Source organism: Pristis pectinata, chromosome 5 (genome assembly GCF_009764475.1).
Source record: "Pristis pectinata isolate sPriPec2 chromosome 5, sPriPec2.1.pri, whole genome shotgun sequence".
Lineage (NCBI taxonomy): Eukaryota > Metazoa > Chordata > Chondrichthyes > Rhinopristiformes > Pristidae > Pristis > Pristis pectinata.
Window position 1 is genome coordinate 37,286,390 of NC_067409.1, and position 20,033 is coordinate 37,306,422.

Sequence of the window (20,033 nt, forward strand, 5' to 3'; positions counted from 1 at the left end):
TGACCTCACAATCTATCCTGTTATGACCTTGCACCTCAATGCCTACCTGCAATGCACTTCTCTGTAGCTGTGACACTTTACTCTGTATTCTGTTACTGTTTTACCCTGTACTACCTCAATGCACTGTGTAATGAATTGATCTGTATGAACGGTATGCAAGACAAGTTTTTCACTGTACCTCGGTACGTGACAATAATAACCAATAAAAACCAATAGCAATACAAAGTCTGGAAAAATTGCATTCATATTTTTCTGTATTACCCAGCATTTTTCTGCCTAAGTTATTGTAGACAAACCAGGCAACATATTCCTGGTGAACCCCCTCTGCATGCTCTCCAGTGCAATCACATCCTTTGTATATCTGGTGACCAAAATGTATACAGTACTCCAGCTGTGGCCTAACTAATATTGTACCATAACCTCCCTGCTTTTATACTCTAAACCCCAACAGGTATCCTGTATGCCTTCTTAACCACCTTATCTATCTGTGCTGCTGCCTTTAGGGGTTCTTGGACTTGTACACCTACATGGAGGATAGTGAGATCAGTGTGGAGCGTGCTGATATGCTAGGGCATTTTGAGATAAAGAAAGAGGTAGTGTTGGGTCTCTTAAAGAACGTTAAGGTGGATAAGTCCCCAGGACCTAATGGGATATACCCCAAGTTGTTGAGAGAGGCAAGAGATGAGATTTCTGGGACCTTGGCCAAGATTTTCAAGTCCTCTCTAGTCACAGGTAAGGTCCCGGAGGACTGGTGAGTAGCTAATGCTGTCCCATTATTCAAGAGGGAAATGGGGATAATCCTGGAAACTATATAACGGTAAGTCTCATGTCAGTGGTAGGGAAGCTATTGGAGATAGGATTTATGAATATTTGGAAAACCATGGCCTAATTAGGGACAGTCGGCATGGCTTTGTGCAGGGCAAGTCATGTCTTACTTGTGTGAGTTTTTTGAGGAGCTGATGAAGGTGATTGATGAAGGTAGAGCTGTGGACGTTGTCTACATGGATTTTAGTAAGGCGTTTGACAAAGTCCCTCATGGGTGGCTCATCCAGAAGATTAAGATGCATGGGATCCACAGTGATTTGGCTGTTTGAATTCTGAAGTGGCTTACTCATAGAAGTAGTGGTTGATGGGATTTATTCTAGCTGGAGGTCTGTGACTAGTGGTGTTCCATGGGGAGCTGTACTAGGACCTCTGCTGTTTGTGATATATACTTATAAGTGACCTGGATGAAAATGTAGATGGGTGGTTGTTAATAAGTTCAAAGACAATGCAAAGATTGGTGGTGTTGTGGATAGCGTAGAAGATTGCCAAAGGATACAGCGAGATATAGATCAGTTGCGGATATGGGCAGAGAAATGGCAGATGGAGTTTAATCTGACCAAATGTGAGGTGTTGCGCATTGGGAGATCAAATGTAAAGGGGCAGTACACTGTTAATGGCAAGACCCTTAAGAGTGTTAATGTACAGAGGGATCTCATGGTCCAAGTCCAAGAAAGTAGCTGCACAGGTTGATAGGGTGGTAAAGAAGGCATATGGCATGCTTGCCTTTATTAGTCGAGGTATTGAGTTCAAGAGTCAGGAAGTTATGCTGCAATTTCATAAAACTCGAGTTAGGCCACATCTGGAGCATTGCATTTAGTCCTGGTCACCACATTACAGAAAGGATGTGGAGGCTTTGGAGAGGGTGCAGAAGAGGTTTACCAGGATGCTGCCTAGATTAGAGGGTATGCACTATAAAGAGAGGTTGGACAAACTTGGGTTGTTTTCTCTGGACCAGTGGAGGCTGAGGGGAAACCTAATAGACCCAATAAGGTTATGAGAGGCATAGATAGAGTAGACTGCTGGTATCTTTTTCCCAGTGAAGAAATGTCTAAAGCTCGAGGTCATGCATTTAAGGTGAGAGGGGGTAAGTTCAAAGGAGGTGTGTGGGGCAAGTTTTTTTTTCCACACAAAAAGTAGTGGGTGCCTGGAATGCGCTGCCGGGGGTGGTGGTGGAGGCAAATATGACAAAGGCATTTAAGAGGCTCCTAGACAGGCACATGAATGTGCAGAGGGATATTGATATTGTGTAGGAAGAAGGGATTAGTTTAGTTAGGCCTTTAATTACTAGTTTAATTAGTTTGGCACAACATTCTGGGCTGAAGGGCCTGTTCTTGTGCTGTACTGTTGTACGTTTATGTCCCCATGTCCCTCAGTACGTCATAGGGTGCCACCATTCACTGTGCACTTCCTATCCTTTTTAGCCCTTCCAAAATGTAACAACTCACGATTTCTAGCATTAAAAGCCATTGGTACATGGAACGCACTGCTGGCAGAGGTGGTGGAGGCAGATACATTAGGGGCATTTAAGAAACTCTTAGATAGGCACATGAATGATAGAAAAATGGTGGGCCATGTGGGAGGGAAAGGTTAGATAGATCTTAAAGCAGGATAAAATGTCGGCACAACATCGTGGGCTGAATGGCCTGTACTGTGCTGTAATGTTCTATGTTCTATGTACCCTTTCCCTGCCTGTATTACTAGCCGATCAATATCATTCTGAAATTGTGGATGCATCTGAAAAAATTAAGCAACAATGTAAACTGACATTCAACCCGAGTGTCTTCATCATCATCCTGAAAGGCATGAGTGGTGAAAAGATGGTCAGCTACATTCATTTGTGGATGGGAGAGAAAGGATTGGTCCTTTGCCACAGCTGGGAAATAAGTGAGTCCAGGAATAAAAGTCACGCTAAGATCTTTGAACAATTCAGCACACTCCTCAAGCCAAATTGAATCACTGGATCTACAAAAATGAGTTCCAGAGGCACCGGGTGAGCCTGTTCCTCTTCAAAGCATAGAAGGGCAGTCAGTTTTGAATAAACAGTTCATGGATCAACTTGTTTGGGGCTCAACATACCCATCTGCTCAGAAAGCCTTGACTGAGAAGGAGGACCTCACTACAGCATAGGCTTCAGATGCAGCCAGGCACAGGATGCCACAGATAGATGAAGACAATGACAACTCAAAACAGCTGGCTTCCAGATCGGTTCTACAAGAGGAAGCAGATCTGGCGCAATTAGGCAATAGAATTAAAAGAATGAAAAACAGACTGAAGGAAAGTTGCAAATGACCACATGATTCCCAGAAAAAATGCCCAGCACATGGATTAAACTGTAGATTACATTGCAAGCTCAACATTGGGAGAAGAGATGCAAATCAAAAGCAAAAACATATGGAGGAAATACCAGAAAGACTGTGAAAGGACCAATGGAAAACAATACCTCGACAATAAAGGAATGATGCAATTATGCTGGAGAGGATGCAGAGGAGATTCACCAGGATGTTACCTAGATTGGATGACTTTAGTTATGGGAAGAGATTGGATAGGCTGGAATTGTTTTCACGAGAGCAAAGGAGGTTGAGGGGTGACCAGATAGAGGTATATAAAATTATGAGAGAATAGATTGTCAAAATCTTTTTCCCATGATAGAAGTATCAAAAACAAGGGGGCAAAGGTTTAAGGTGAGAGGAAGGAGTTTGAAAGGGATCTGAGGGACAAGTTTCTTTACACAGAGAGTGGTTGATATCTGGAGCATGCTGCCAGGTGATGTGGTGGAATTAGATACAATTGCTATGAGTAAATGGCATTTACAAACACATAAATAGGCAAAGCATAGAAGGATATGGTCCTAATGCAGGCAAATGGGATTCGTGTGAATGGACTAAAAGGTCAGCATGGTCAAGGTGGGCTGAAGGCCCTGTTTCTGTGCTGTATGACTATGACTCTAAAAGAAGCAAAATCAGAGCATCCACACAGTGAAAATTTGAGGACACTCTAGGTATTGGAATCATGCATCGGCACAGAATGACTGGACGTGGGTGTTCCCAGAAAAATGAAATCCATTCTGCCATCCAGATCAGAAAAATTGATTTGGTTGCAAAACAAATCCACAATCATCAAATCCAAACTAAAGTTTGTCCAGGAGCACAAAGGACCATCATGCCAACTCAGATTAAACCCATGTATCAGGTCTGGGCCTCTTCATCAGAAATGAGTTCTGATGAAAGATCCCAGACCTGAAGTGTTTCTTTTTCTGCATATGCTGCCTGACCTGCTGAGTGTTTCCAGCATTTCTGTTTTTTTTATTTCAGATTTCCAGTATCTGCATTTCTTTTTTTATTTTCAATATCAATGGAAGGAGGTGGTTACTGAGGTGCCATCTGAGCCTCAGCTTACTGTGGGAGCTGATTTATTCACTCACAATGAAGAAAGCTATCTCATGCCTGTTGATCACGAATCCAAATTTCTATTCTTCACAAGGATGAAATATTTGAAAGCCAAAGCAATAATCACAGCAGTTCAAATTCTACCTTCAGAACAAGGGACTCCTAAGAAACTGGTGCATGAAAACACAATCCATTTCCCTTCTAGAGAAGGAAATTTAGAATTTGCAAAATGATGAGTTCTGTATTGTGAGCTCATACCCACACTATCTGGTCCGGAGGGTTAGATAGCATGGGATCCAGAGTGAGCTCGCCAATTGGATACAAAATTGGCTTGTTGGTAAGAGTCAGAGAATGGTAGTGGGGGGTTAATTTTCAGATTGTAGGCCTGTGACCAGTGGTGTGCTTGGTCTTCTGTTGTTTGTCATTGATATTAACAATCTGGATGAGGATGTAGGTGGCATGATTAGTAAATTTGCAGATGACACAAAATTGGTTGTAGAGTGGACAGTGTAAAGGTTTGTCTGAGGTTAGAACAGAATCTATTTCATCTGGGAAAGTGGGCCACGGAATGGCAGATGGAATTTAATTCAGACAAGTGCAGTTTGAAAAGTTAAACCAGGTCAGGACATACACAGTGAATGTAGTGAATGGCAGGGCTCTGGGGGGTGTAGTGGAACAGAGATTAAGGGGTACAAGTACATAGTTCCCTGAAAGTGGCATCACAGGTAGACAGGGTGGTGAAAAAGGCATATGGCACCCTTGCCTTCATTGGTCAGGGCACTGAGTACAATAGTTGAGATGTTATGTTACAGCTGTACAAGCTGTTGGTGAGACTGCACTTGGAGTACTGTGTGCAGTTCTGGTTGCCATATTGTAGGAAGGATATGATTAAGCTAGAGAGGTTGCAGAAAAGATTCGCAAGGATATTGCTGGACTTGAAAGGCCTGAGTTATGAGGAGAAACTGGATACACTGGGACTGTTTTCCGTGGAGCAAAGGAGACTGAGGGATGACCTTACAGAGATTTATAAAATCATGAGGAGCATTAATCAGGTGGATGGGGTCATAGTCTTTTTCCCATTGTAGGGGTGTCTAAAACTAGAGGGCATAGATTTAAGGTGAGAGGGGAAAGATTTAAAAGGGACCTGAGGGGCAAGTTTCTCACACAGAGGATGGTGAGTATATGAAATAAGCTGCCAGAGGAAGTGGTAGAGGCAGGTGCAGTTACAATGTTTATAGGACGTTTGGACAGCTACATGGATGGGAAAAATTGAGAGGGATATGGGCCAAATGCAGACAAATGCAACCAGCTCAGGTAGGCACCTTGGATGGCATGGATGAATTGGCCCGCAGGTCCTGTTTCCATGCTGTATAACAATGAATCTACCTGAGATGATATGGGCTTAACAAGAGATTTGTCCAAAAGATCAGGAAAACCCTTATAAAATGCAGAGACTCAACGAAAAACCCAAATCTTGTCTTACTGTCACTTTAAGCCACACTTCTAAAAAGTGACAAGAAATTGTTAGCTGAGCTATTGAGTGCAGAATGTATCCCATGCAAGACCAAGAAGTAAGACAACAACTGTCTGATGCAAAGTAAAAGGAAGTCAAGTTACAACAATCTACATCATTAGCGATGTTGTTAAGAGAACAAACACTGAAAGCATGGAATCTTTTTATAAAAATCTGCAATGCAGCTAAAGTAGCACCCTCAAGTTTTGCATTATTGAAACTGAGAGAGGCTAACAGAAGAGGTGGAACAGAATTCATCTCCACCTGACACCAAAACTGATAAAATACAGAGTATCAACAGCAGCAATGCTTGAGTCTAATGTCTACAGCCAGACCAGTAACAGGCATTGTGTTGCCAATACAATGCAATAGTCCATTGTGGAGAAGATTAACAACATTCACAAAATGGAGCAGCATCTTAGCACCTGAGAAATATTAGGAATGCTGTTTTAAGAAAAGTGACAAGTCATAATAGAGTTTAAATAGATTACCTGTTAAAAGTTTTAAGAAAAAGGAATGTTATATTTTTGGAAGAATGAATAGGGATCCATATTGTTACAGTCCCAAGTATACTATTTATACTTATTATGCTGCATTACCCACCAAGAAACATATTCCCTCCAGAAAGTACACACTGTATGTTGGAAGCACATGTTCTGAAGTCTGAAACTAAACACAGAAAATGCTGGAAATACTCAGCAGGTCAGGCTGCATCTGTGGGAGGAAAAACAGAGTTAACATTTCAGGTCAAAGACCTTTCATCAGAATCAGGAAGGAAACAGAAGAAGCTTGTTAAGCTGCAGGAAGAGTGGAGGAGGGGGAATGTCTCTAATAGAATAAAACTGGGGTGACCATGAGGATAAATTCTAGACAAGGTTATCTGGTTAATGAGTGACTGGGAGCAATTATGGAGCAGGAAGAACGCTAAAGAGTTCACAAAAATGCAAACAAATCTCTGCATCAGTCTCCTGGAAGCTGTTTGATTGCCTTCAAGGATCAGAGGAACTTTCCAGAGATTTTACCTAAATTGGCTGAAGGCTTCTCTTATGTCCGACCCTCACCTTTACAGAGTGTTGAGTAAGTGCAGAGATGAGGGATGACTGATGTGTGACAACGTGCAGAGATAAAGCCTACCCTGCATGGACACACTCAACTGTTCGGCTATCCTCTGCCTTTAATGTTTAAAGTGTGAAACATTTTGCAAAATTCTTCATAACAAATATTATTCTCCAAACAACCAACCCACCCAGATACAGTCCAATGAACAAATATCTTGCCAGGCCAAATTTCCCACTTTGGCAAAATCAGATAAGAATTATTCCCTGTGGTAAAGCCTTTAATCAGATGTACTGTGACCATTTTCTTGTGTACAATATATAGCTGAAATTTATCTCAGCTGGAACCCACACAGAGTCTACACTGACTTCTGACCTTCATCAATCACTTCCCTTCAGAGGAAACTGTTACTTTCCATTTACAAAAGTTTAAAAGGCTCACCAGGGGCTGTTCACAGTACTTAGCTTAGTTTCCCTTGGGGCAATTATGAGTGCTGACCCAATTCATTCACCCAGAAAGCACTCCGGAAAGATGCTGAAATTCAGAAGCAAGCAACATTTTACTCTGGTGACACTGCATCATGGAGGTCGGATGGCCTCTGATATCGGTAAAAAAACAATTATCTGTACACAGGATAATCAGGGTCAACTTTATATGCCAAACATGTACCAGTGACAATGTTGACACACGTAGGGGTTGGTTTTCCTCGACTCAGTAAAACAAAGAGCACATCCACATTGGATAGCTTCAGTAATCCACACGTTGTTTTGGAGATCTGAGGTTATATTATCACACAAGGCTTCAATATAAGTGGACTGCTTAACAATAAAGGATATACACTGACAATTCTTTTCAGTACTATGCCATTGAAGAGGGTTTCTTCTCCTGAAGTGAAATGCCAGGTCAATCCGTGTCACTCTGGAGACCTGACAGGGCACTTATGGGTACAGGAATGACATCATTCCCAGTACAACACTTCTTTTGGAGTGTTGCCGTGGCACCTGGATCACGTCATTGGTTGTTCCCTCTACTACAGCCAGACTGGACTGGAACATTGCTGAGTGAGGGAATTGCTTACTTTCATCCTCTGAGCTCAGTTCTGCATGGCACCATCTTTCACTGCTTCCAAATCTTGCTCTTGAATCCTGGCCCTTTGATTGCCCCAGTCGCAGGTCCTAGCCTGCCACCACCAACTTCCAACAACTATTGGTCCTGCAGTTTCCCAATACCCCACACTCCACAATGTCCAAAATGCTGGTCCAAATTCTTGATTTCCCTCACACCCCCATCTTGTTCCTAATACTTCCCCCCACTCCCCATTCACTTCTTCCAAACTGCCCAGCTCTGGTGCAGATCCAATTGGGCCAGTGGCCACTGACCTCACTAACACAATGCTGAAAATGCTCAATGATCCTTCAGCCTCACCAGAGGCTTTAGGCAAAATGGAAGATTGCAGCAGAGGGCCAAGGAACGAAACTGTGACCAACCCTTCACTGGAATTTTCAGGCAATGGTTGTGCAAATGAACAAGATTTTTTAGTCTGTAAGTAATAAAGTTTATGTAAATTAGCTTCAAATTAAACCCATGAAAAGTAATCAATTCTGCCCAACCCCGATTCCATTTCCTGTTCTAAACTAGTGAAGGTACACTGGGTGTTCTCATCTTATTCAAATTTCACAACTAACGCTCGGCTTATCTCCATCTCGGAGTAAACCACTGCCTGTCTCTTCCAGTCTGGCATTCAGTCAAGAAAATTCCTTCTGCCCATTCCACAAATCCCAAAATGCGCATCAACAGACTCCCTGTACAAGACTCTGGTGGCCCCAGAGATCTTGTAATTTATCTTAGAAGATCAGAAAAGCATTCATCGTTGCACATTTTTTACTAATCATTTTCATGTGTTCCACAGCGCCCTTCACAGAATATGTAAGATGTTATTTCAAAATAGGATTGAGCAATAATATATTTCTGGTTCTTTCCTTGTTTTAATGTGGACATTTTAATATTATTTAAAATGTTTTGTTATTATCTTTCTCAAAGAAAAATCATGTTTGAAGTAACATAACTATGTACTATATGCGCTGGATACCTATAAATCTCAAATTCTAGAGTAGGGATACTCAGTGCTTTACTGCTCTGTCATCTAACATTTCTTTCTTGACCTTAAACAAGTTGATGTAGCCTTAAAGTCCTGACATTACACTGAATAGCAAGATCCCCAGGTCAAGTGTCAAATGGTAGAGCAAATCAAACAGTGTTAGTCCCATCCCTCTATCATTACTACTTCCTTACCATGACACCAAGGTCTCCGATCCCTGCAGCTGGCAACTTTTATTCTCAGGGTTTATGATTGATGGGTTCAAGAGTAGTTGAGCTTCCACTGTCACAACAGGCCTAGCTCTGCAAGTGAAGAATCAAGATTTTAATGCTCTTTGACAGCATTGATAGATTGCTCATGACTCCATTGCATTAATAGCCATGTGGTCATGCAAATGCCAAAATAAAGTTCATTATTCCACATCTTATGGGAAAAGCAACAATGCCTGCTTAAAGTAACATACCTGACTGGTGAGAATCTTTTACCTGTAACTTATCTTTGAATAATTTTTATGGTGTTAATTTGCACATTTGGTTTTCATTGTTTTACTCAAAGGCTATAATTAGTGTGAAACTGAGAAGGACCATTGATTATTTTGGCATGAGATGAATGTAGATTATTGAAATAAACACAACTTGTTTAACAAAGATGGTATAAATATGCATTCTTCCTTATTATTGCCACATGCCATACTTCTTTATTATTGTGATTGCCTCCTCCACGAATGTCTCTGTTCTGTTTGTTTAAGGAGGGCAATAGTGACAAACCAGGAAATTATAGGGCAACGAGCCATACATCAATGGTAGGGAATTTACTGGAGAAGATTCTTCAGGACAGAATTTACTCACATCTGGAAAAGCATGGACTTATTAGGGATAGTCATCATGGCTTTGTGAGGGGGACATCATGTCTTACAACATGATTGAGTTTTTTTGAGGAGGTGACGAAGATGATTGGTGAGGGTACGGCAGAGGATGTTGTTTATGTGGATTTTAGTAAAGCACTCGACATGGTCCTTCATGGTAGGTTGGTCCAGAAGATTAAGACACATGGGATCCATGGAACTTGGTAGACTGAAATCAAATTTGGCTTGGCCATGGAAGACAGAGGGTAGTGGTGGAGAGGTGTTATTCTGACTGGAGCTCAGTGCTGGGACATCTGTAAGTTTGCAGACTACATGAAAATTGGTTGAGTTGTGGACAGTGAGGAAGGTTGTTGAAGGATTCAGCAGGATGTGGATCAGTTGGAAATATTGGCGGAGAAATGACAGATAGAGTCTAATTCAGACAAGTGTGAGGTTTTGCACTTTGGGAGATCAAATGTAAGAGGAAAGTATACAGCAAATGGCAGGACCCTTAGGAGCATTGATGTGCAGAGGGATCTTGGGGTGCAAGTCTATGGTTCCCTATAAGTGGTAACACAAGTAGAAAGGGTGGTAAAGAAGGCGTATGGTATACTGGCCTTCATCAGTCGGGGCGTTGAGTATAAAAGTTGGGACGTCATGTCGCAGAAGTATTGTGTGCAGTTCTGGTTGATGCATTACAGGAAGGATGTGGAGGCTTTGGACAGGGTGCAGAAGAGGTTTACGAGGACGTTGCCTGAATTAGAGAATAATGACTACAAGGAGAGGTTGGACAAACTTGGATTGTTTTCTCTGGAGCATCAGAGGCTGAGGGGAGACATTATGGAAGTATATAAAATTATGAGAGGCACAGATAAGGTAGATGGAGTCTTTTTCCCAGGGTGGAAATGTCAAATACTGGGGGGCATAGGTCTAAGGTGAGAGGGGGAAAGTTTAAAAGAGATGTGTGCAAGTTTATTTACATGGATAGTTGTGGCTGCCAGGGGAGGTGGTGGAAGCTGATACAATAGCAATGTTTAAGAGGCACTTAGACAGGCACATGAACGGGGTATGGAAGGAGACAGACCATGTGTAGGCAGATGGAATTAGTTTAAATTGGCATCATGTTCAGCAAAGACATTGTGAGCTGAAGGGCCTGTTCCTGTGCAGTTCTGTTCGAAGTTCTATGTTTTGTGCAACATCAGAAAATAGGAGCAGGAGTAGGTCAGCTGGCTCCCTATGTCTGCCCCGCCATTCAATATGATTATGGCTGATCTGCTCTAGGCCTCAATTCCCTGATATTTAAAAAAAATATCTACTGGCTCTTTAAAAAAAAATGATGTAGCTTCCACAACACTCTGGGAAGAAAATTCCAAAGGTTCACTGTCCTCTATGGGAAATTCCTACACATGAATGAGCACTCACTAATCTTGTACCTATGTCCCCTCATTGGAGATTCTCCACGTTTTCACGTCCCCTAAAAATGAGATCACCCCTTTTTATTCTAAACTGCAAAGAACATAGATCTGATGTTTTTAGTAGCTCATGATAGAATAATCCTCTCATCCAAGGAATTCGATGAATGAATCTTTTTTTAGACTGCCTCCAATGCCATCCTTTCTGAAATAAGGAGCTTAAGAAGGTATAAAAAGGGTCTTAAATAAGGAAATTAAGTAGGGTTTTACAATACAAATGTATGGCAGGTGGGCTGATTTATCAACAATTTCACTGATAAATAGTATTCCACACGAGTCTAAGTGCTGTACAATTATGACAATATTTCCCTATTTCTAAACAACTTTCTTTCAATAAAGGCCAATAAACCATTTGCCTTCCTAACAACATGCTGCACTTGCTGGCTAACCTTTTATGATTTGCTTCACACATCGGCAGTCTTTCTCCATCCAGATAATAGTCTGCCTTTAGATTCCTCTCACCAAAGTGCATAACCTTAAACTTACTCATATTAAACTCTATTTGCCAAGCTTTTGCCCACTCACTCAACCTATGTCCTGTTGTAGAGTCCAAATCCTGTTGCAAGTGAAACTAAGTTATAGAATGCTTAAAAACATAATTTAACCTGTACTATTTTCACTTCAAAATGTTGTCACATGGCAGCCTGAAGTGTTGTAAGGTAATTTAGGTTGCATTGTTGCCTAAGTAGGCCTTAAAACACACCCAACTGGAAGGAATTTTTTGCCAGAGATTTCACCATCTTAAATGACAGCAGCCTATGAACAACAGACCTTTATATATCATCACTTAGCAAAAAGCTGCAAGGCTAAAGTTAATATTTTCATTTTAAGAAGGGTTTTAAAATATAAATTTATGGCAGGCAAACTTGACATTAAAACTAATTTAGCAACAATGTCACCGCTAAATGCTCAATCTGGCAAACATGCAGCATTAATAAATTTCGGCCACGTACCTGTAAACTGCAACTTTACTAGCTCCAAAAGCACCAACTATCAAGTCTGTAAACATAAAATACTTTAATAATATTAGCAATAGTAACAATATTTGTACCTGAAAAAATGGGCAGTACTAAAGTACACAGTAATATGTACAGTATAGTAAAAACGTGTACAGTATATACAGTAAAAATGTGGTAATGGAACTAAAAACTGATATTATTTGATGAAAGGATAATAAAGTAAGAGAGCCCAGAAGTGGGTAAGTATTTTGGGAGCAACTAGCTAGGGTGGGAATTATGAGGACTGAGGGGAAGAAGAGCACAAGGCAGATGAGGAGCCACCCAACTTCAACATAGTGAGGCCCAGGAGATCTTAACTTCCTGGCAGCTAGTCAAGAGAGTGGGTTAAACTGGGAACCCGCAAAAGAGAGTGGGTCCCTGGCAGGTCATTCACACCAGTGACTTTAATTACCCACCCTCCTGATTTTCATCATACAGCTATGATTAAAAATGGCCCTCATGTTTAAGATCCAACTAGGCTATATGTTAAGATCCAACTAGGCTATAGACATTAGCCCAGCACTTTATGCACTGGGCTAATGTCAGTACATAAACTAGAATGCTGGATTGAATCCAGACAGGTTGTATAATAATGAGGAACAAATTAACTGCAGTAGGGCAGAAGGATAAATCAGCACGTTTGACTACAGCAACAGGAGGAAAAATATTGCAATGTTACAGAATAAGTATACTCCATTAAAGAAGAAACAATGTGCAGTCCTAGGAATCATGGATAAATAATTAAGTTAGAAACTATTCAAAATGGTAAAAGAGCCTCAATATAAGGATGATAATACAAAATGTGAGGAGAACTTGGACTACAGATAAAAAATGCCAGGAGGAGGTACTATGATGCCTTAAAAAGAAAACATCAAAAGAATAGCAGTTATGAAAGACTTAACAGAAGTGTAATTTGACTCATAAGGGGTAAGGATTTCAATGGGTCAGGTGAAGATGAAGTAGGTCAGTCCAGATGAAGGGTCTTGACCCAAAACATCGACAGCCCATTTCCCTCCATAGATGCTGCCTGACCCACTGAGTTCCTCCAGCGCCTCTATTGTGTTGCTCCAGATTCCAGCATCTGCAGTCTCTTGTGTCTCCAAGAGGAAAGGATTGTCTTTTTGTAGGTAATGATCATCAAAAAAGTAGGTGCCTTTAATAAGTACTTGCAGTGATATCACCTGAAAAAAAATATTGCTAGTGAGGCCGTGAGTCCTGTAGTGGTTGACAGGACTGACATTCTGATGGATTTGGGAAGTCAGCTAAACTGAAGGATGTTAAAGTAGTTGAGTTCAATGGACAAAGCAAGGATCCTTGAGGAAATGGAAGGAAATTACTGAGGCCCTTACAATTATAATATAGGGCACTATTGAATATCAATATGTGCCAGAGGTCAAGAGAATGATCATATTTAAAAAGGGATATAAATTAATCCAAGCAATCTTCAGCTAGATAGCATTCAGAAAAAAATAGAATTATTAACATTGGAATTAGTACACACATCTGAAAACAGAAAATAGAAAGAAAAAGTTTCCTTTTTGCTTTAAAGAGAAAATAGCTGTAAATAGCATGGATTTCAAAAGATAGCACATTTGAGGGCATTTAGCTCTATCAAACAGGGTTGGATTTCTCAGGCAATGGTACAAATAAGGGAAATGCACTTAATGTAGTGCACATGGATTTCAGGAAAGCATTTGACAGAGTACCACATGAAAGAAGGTTAAGAGGTACTGAACTGGGAGAAGGGTAATTAGCTGGATTAAAAATTTATTGGAAGGGAGAAAGCAAAGGAAAGCCAGTTTTTCAGCAGCCAACAAAGTGGTCATTGGTATCCCCCAGGATTCATTTCTAAAGTATTGACAGTGACTAAGTGTGTCAATGATTTGGTTATAAATCTATAGGGAATGGTGATGAAATTTGCGGATAATAGCAGCCTGTTCATGCTCGAGAAGACAAAGGTAAATTGCAAAATCCCATTGATAAAATGGGGGAAAGAGCTAAAAGGCAGCAGGTGGAATTTGAGAATTATAATGCAGATTCTCTGAGTTGGTGCATAATACAAGAAAAACACAGGCTTTGTCATTGCAGCTTTTACAATTTCTTGAACTTTAATGTTTCTGGATTTTTATATGAATAGAAATTAAGACAAGGTTCCATAAACAGTTGTGAGCTTGTGAATAAGCTAACAGAGCTGGTGGTTGAAGCAGAAACTATGTTGATATTAAAGATTAGATTTGACATCTGCATGAATTGGAAGTACTTAAGAAAAGGTAAGGTAACTTGCTGAAGTGGATGATAAACTTCAACATTGACTGTTTGGGACAAATTGTCTAACCTGCACTGTAGTTTAATGTACAATGTAATGGTCCGAATTATAGTCACAAAGCTGTGTGACAATAACTTCCATTTCCTTAACCTGTTGGTGTCCTCTGAGGGCAGAGTGCACCAACCTCTGCCAACATCTCTCCTCTGACAACCTAGCAATGATGTGGTCACTAGACATGGATATGGGAAAAAACACACCTAATCACTCATAGGTTATAGAATCATAAAGCACAGAAGCAGGCCCTTTTGGCTCAGCTCGTCTATGCTGGCCATGATCCCTGTCTATGTTATTCCCATTTGCCTGCATTAGGCCTGTACCCCTCTAAGCCTTTCCTATCTAAGTACTTGTCCAAGTGCCTTTTAAATGTCATTCCACTCTGCAAAGTCTTCCTTGCAAATATCTAGACGTTGTGCTTAACTGGGTAAGCTCTCCCGTTGGCTAGTCAAGTAACTGTAAATAATACAAAAACAGAAAATGCCAGGGACCTTTCATCAGAAAATGTAATCACAGTCACAGAACCATATCTTTCAGTCAAAATCCCTGACTCTGTCATGCACTGCTTGGCAGAACCAACGTACTGAATGTGGCATTTGGGAGCAAGTGGTCCTGAAGATCTTGCAATTGACATCAGAACACTAAGGTCTTATGGTATCAGGTCAAAAATAGCCAAGGGAAACCCCTGCTGATTATTAGCAATGCTTTCCCTCAAGACTCTTGCGTGTTGAACACATGGAAGCATTAAGCAGCAAAAGCACAGAATATACTCTCAATGCATGTCTTCAATGCTAATCACCAAGTATAACTCAGTAGCATCACCACTAACCCAAGCTGGCATAATCTTCCTTTTAAACTTGCTTATGGAATGCTGGCATCAACAGCAAGGCTAGCATTTATTGCCATTGCTAATTGTCCTTGAAAAGGTGAACCACCTTCAACTTGTGCAGTCCTCCTGGTGAAGGTGCAGGAGAGGGAGTTTCAGAATTTAGGTTCAGCAAGCACGAAGGAACAAAGATATGTTTCCAAGTCAGATGGTGTGTGATTTAGAATGGGATCATACAGGTGTGGAGTTTGTTACGTTTCTTCTGCCCTTTTCTTCTTGGGTGTGGAGGTTGGGTTTGTGAGAACTGTTGCAGAAGCCATGATGAGTTGCTGCAGTATATCTTGCAGGCAATATAATGGCCATTGGTCGAAGTAGGGAATATTCAGATTGGCAAATAGGATGTGAATCAAGTAGGCTTCTTTGTTCTGGATGGTGTTGAACCATCCATCATACAGCCATAGAGGGAGTCATAGAGAGAAACAGCACGGAAACAGGCCCTTCAGCCCACACTGACCATCAGCCACCCATTTACACTAATCCTACATTAATCCCATTTTTTATTCTCCCCACATCTCCAGCAACTCCCCTCCAGATTCTACCTTTCTTCTACACACTAGCAGTCACTTACAGTGGCCAATTAACCAACCAATTTGTATAACTTTGGGACGTGGGTGAAAATCAGAAACCCATGTAGAGAACATGCAAACTCCACACAGTAAGCACTGGAGGTCAGAATCAAACATGGGTCACTGGAGCTGTGAGGCAGCAATCTACTGGCTGTGCCACTGTGTCACCCCAAATGTTGATTGTTGTCAGACTTGAACACATTTGGTTGAGGAGAGTAACCCATCATAATGTGCCTGGTAGATGGTGGAAATGCTTTGTGGTATCAGGAGGTGATTCACTTGTTGTAAGCTATACAGCTTGAACTCACCCTTACAACAACTGAGTGGTCCAGTTAAGTTTCTGTCAGTGGTGACAACCATATTTTGATGGTGGGTGGTTCAGCAATGGCATTAAGTATCAAGGGGAGATCATTAGCACCCTCACATATGGAAGATGGTTGCACCAGTCACTTGTGTGTCATAATTGCTAGTTGGCATTTATCATCCCATGTCTGAATGTTGTCCAGAGTCCAGGATCAGCTTCATTATCTCACACACTATCATGAACTGAAAATAAATTGCCAATCCTTGTCACTGGGTCAAACACCTGAAGGAATTGAACCTAGAAGCAACTTCACCAAGTGGACAGCAGTGGTATAAGAAGGCACTCGCTACCACCTTCTAAAGGGCAAACAGGGATGGACATTGAATGCTAGCCTAGTTAGGAACCCCAATACACTGCAAAATAATATATTAAAAAATATATATTGGACTGTGTATGAAGTGAATTTTTTGCAGAACTATTTTTTTCAACGTGCTTTATTTTGAGCTATTAATGTTTTGCCTGAATGTAACTTTGATATTTGAATTTAGCACTTTTAAAAATTGTTTTATGATCATAATACTGAATATTAAAACCTGTAGTGGACAAGGCTGAAAAGGTGCAAAACATTGTGGTTTCTTTGAGGCAGATTCTGTTTTAATAGAATTCCTCTTTGCCTTTTTTTTGAGTGCTACCCATTTATAAAACAGAAACATAATTCTTTTATGCCACAGATGACAATCTATTTAACAGTGTCCATTCTTTCAAATCTCTTTTTAACAGGATTGGATCTGGATAATTTAATTCCACAGTGCCATGTCTGGTTCTTGCATCTGTTATTCTGTTACAATGTCATGAAAATCTTCTAATAAGAGACTAAAACAATTAAGTAAAACCCCTTAAGGCACTTATTGTATCAGGATTACTTCTGTTAAGTGAGAGTTTTACAGCAGGGAAGGAAAGGGGGAGGTGCAGGAAGAAGACAATACATCTAATTTGAGTACTGTACTCAATTACTAGTAGAAGTCTGTAAAAGTAATCTGTTGTGCCTGAATGCAATTTCATCTTTCTATTCCATAATGACTTCTCATGAGTCTAATGTTTAAATTCTGACTTCCATGTCTTAAAAATAGCACGACTTGACCTGAATAAATTTTGCAGAGCTTAAGTCATCCCAGTTGCCTGAATTACAATTTTACCAACAAATACAGAATATAAGCTCTATAACTTAATAAAAATCTCAGATAATCACTTCCACAAACACAAGGATCATATTTAGAAAACAAAAGCTTGGTGAAGATACTAACTTACTGTCTTATCAAGTTGTAATATTTTTGCTATTGCCGAAAAGATGCTTAAAGGTAATGAAACTGATGTGGTGGTGGTTTCAGTCTGGGTGAGTCCAGAATAGGCCACATCATATTGAATTGCTTCAAAGACACTTCCACTCCCAGCGTACATTAGTGTACCTATTGATAACTTAGTTTCTTCAGTATAGATGGTGTCAGTTTACACACCCAACATAATGGCCCAGATCTTGCTAGTGGGACCCTCAGCTACCTGTACTCACTGCCGAATGACATCGGTCTCACACAGCGTCCGAACAGATGATCTTATTGGCTGAGACTGTCCAGGAGCTAAGGACCTGATTTTGCCAGGGCCTCATGCGATATAACTGAGTCCTATAGGTAGGCTAGAACAAGTCCCACCCTCAAAACACTTCTGGAAAACTTTGACTGACAGCAAAGATGCACACCCATTTTGCTCTCTGTCAGAGTTATCAAAGATTTTCATGGTTTCTAAATGTCCCTAAGAAAGTGAAACATCATCATTTATTAAAAATAAAATAGTCAATTTCAAGAGATTAGGTCTAATCTGTCACAGGATCTGAGAGTGGATTCCACCAGATAAAGGTTGCAACTGTTGCACCATTGGATTCTTTACGATTCCAATGACAGAGCACAGCCTAAAAATCACTGCAGCACTGAGCCAGCAAGTTTGGGACTTCTGCATTCACACACATGTCAAAAAATTGCCACCATTTTCGAAGGTATGCAAGCAGAACCTGGGCCATTCATTTGTGGAATGAAGAGAAGACCAGTGATTATTATTTGAGTTAGTCCTATTGCTTGGGAGAACCAGCCATTGTTTTTCAATTTCATTGCATTTAAACTTGTGTTGTGAATCAGAGAACAAGGCACTAGTCCATCATTATTACAAACCATCACCTTGGTTTACTATTTGGTGCACAAGTAAACAGCCTTTCTAAATCCAAATTAGTCACTGTAAACTAGTACATCGATTTTTTTGTAGACCTTGAAGGTGAATGGTATTAGAAAATGCATCTGCCCTCAGATCATTTGCTGCAAGAATCCATTCTTGTTCCAGCTATACCTGCCTTCGTGCAAGATACCTGGAACACTTTCAATCCTCCCTTCCTTAGTTCCTCTCCCACTTTCTCCAGCATATCGGTAATTGTAAAAACTCTGCTTACAACTCTAACTCTTATGCTGAGAATTTCATCAACAGTTAGTTAATCTTCACATAGTCAACCTCTTCCATTTCCTTCTTGACGTATCTGGTAATGAGCTCAACAAGCCCACCAACTCCCATAAACACCTGGATTATGTACCTTCCCATCAGACTTTCTATAGTGAATCTATTTTTCCCATTTTCATATCATTTCATTTCATGTGGCTTATCTGTCTCAGGTATACAGTTGACTCCAGTCTCTGCACCCAGGTTCCTGATGAGTTATTTTTTTCCTCAAGCAAGATTCCTCCTCGAGTAGCTGAACAGTCTACACTACTGCTCCATCCCTCTTTCAATCTTAGAAAAATGGGGCAGGATCACTTCTATTACCACCCCTTCAAACCCATCCTCCAGCTTACATATTTTCCAGGTCACATTCCACCATTCCCAGTTCAGCAAGATCTTGGCATACATAAAAATCATACGAACCTACGAAGCAGGATGCCCCTTGACCCTGCTGCATCATTCAATATAATCATGGATAATCTGATTGTAATCTCTACTCTCTCTACCTGTCTCCATACACTCTTTTGTCTTACACCACATTCCTTCTACCCAGCTCCACTTTAAAAGCTGTCTCCCCTCTACTCTTCCCCCAGGTCAGAAGAAGGATCCCAGACGTGAAACATTAACTGTGGATGCATCACAGCTTGGTACGGCAACTACTCTGCCCAGGACTGCAAGAAACTGCAGAGAGTTGTGGACACAGCCCAGCGCGTCACGGAAACCAGCCTCCCCTCCTTGGACTCTGTCTTTACCTCTCGCTGCCTTGGCGAAGCAGCCAGCATAGTCAAAGACCCCCACCCACCCGGGTCATTCTCTCTTCTCTCCTCTTCCATCAGGTAGAAGATACAGGAGCCTGAGGGCACATACCACCAGGCTTAAGGACAGCTTCTACCCCACTGTGATAAGACTATTGAACAGTTCCCTAAAACGATGAGATGGACTCTGACCTCATGATCTACCTTGTTGTGACCTTCCACCTGATTGCACTGCACTGTCTTTGTAGCTGTGACACTTTACTCTGTACCGTTATTGTTTTTACCTGTACTACCTCAATGCACTCTGTACTAACTCAATCTAACTGCACTGTGTAATGAATTGACCTGTACGATCGGTATGCAAGACAAGTTTTTCACTGTACCTTGGTACAAGTGACAATAATAAACCAATACCAATAATTGGTTTTTCTTTACACAAATGCTGCTTGAATGGCTGAGCTCTTCCAGCATTTCT

General features: G+C 40.9%; 1 protein-coding gene across 1 annotated transcript in view; it reads right to left on the bottom strand.

The window, feature by feature from the left end:
• Positions 1 to 20,033, bottom strand: part of itga8 (integrin, alpha 8) — a 213,215-nt gene that overhangs the window by 122,698 nt on the left and 70,484 nt on the right. Inside the window, exons 14-15 of the mRNA XM_052015654.1 lie at positions 12,148 to 12,193; positions 9,073 to 9,180 (exon numbers count right to left, since the gene is read on the bottom strand). Of these exons, the coding sequence (XP_051871614.1) occupies positions 9,073 to 9,180; positions 12,148 to 12,193 (154 nt within the window). The remainder of the gene's footprint in view (positions 1 to 9,072; positions 9,181 to 12,147; positions 12,194 to 20,033) is intronic.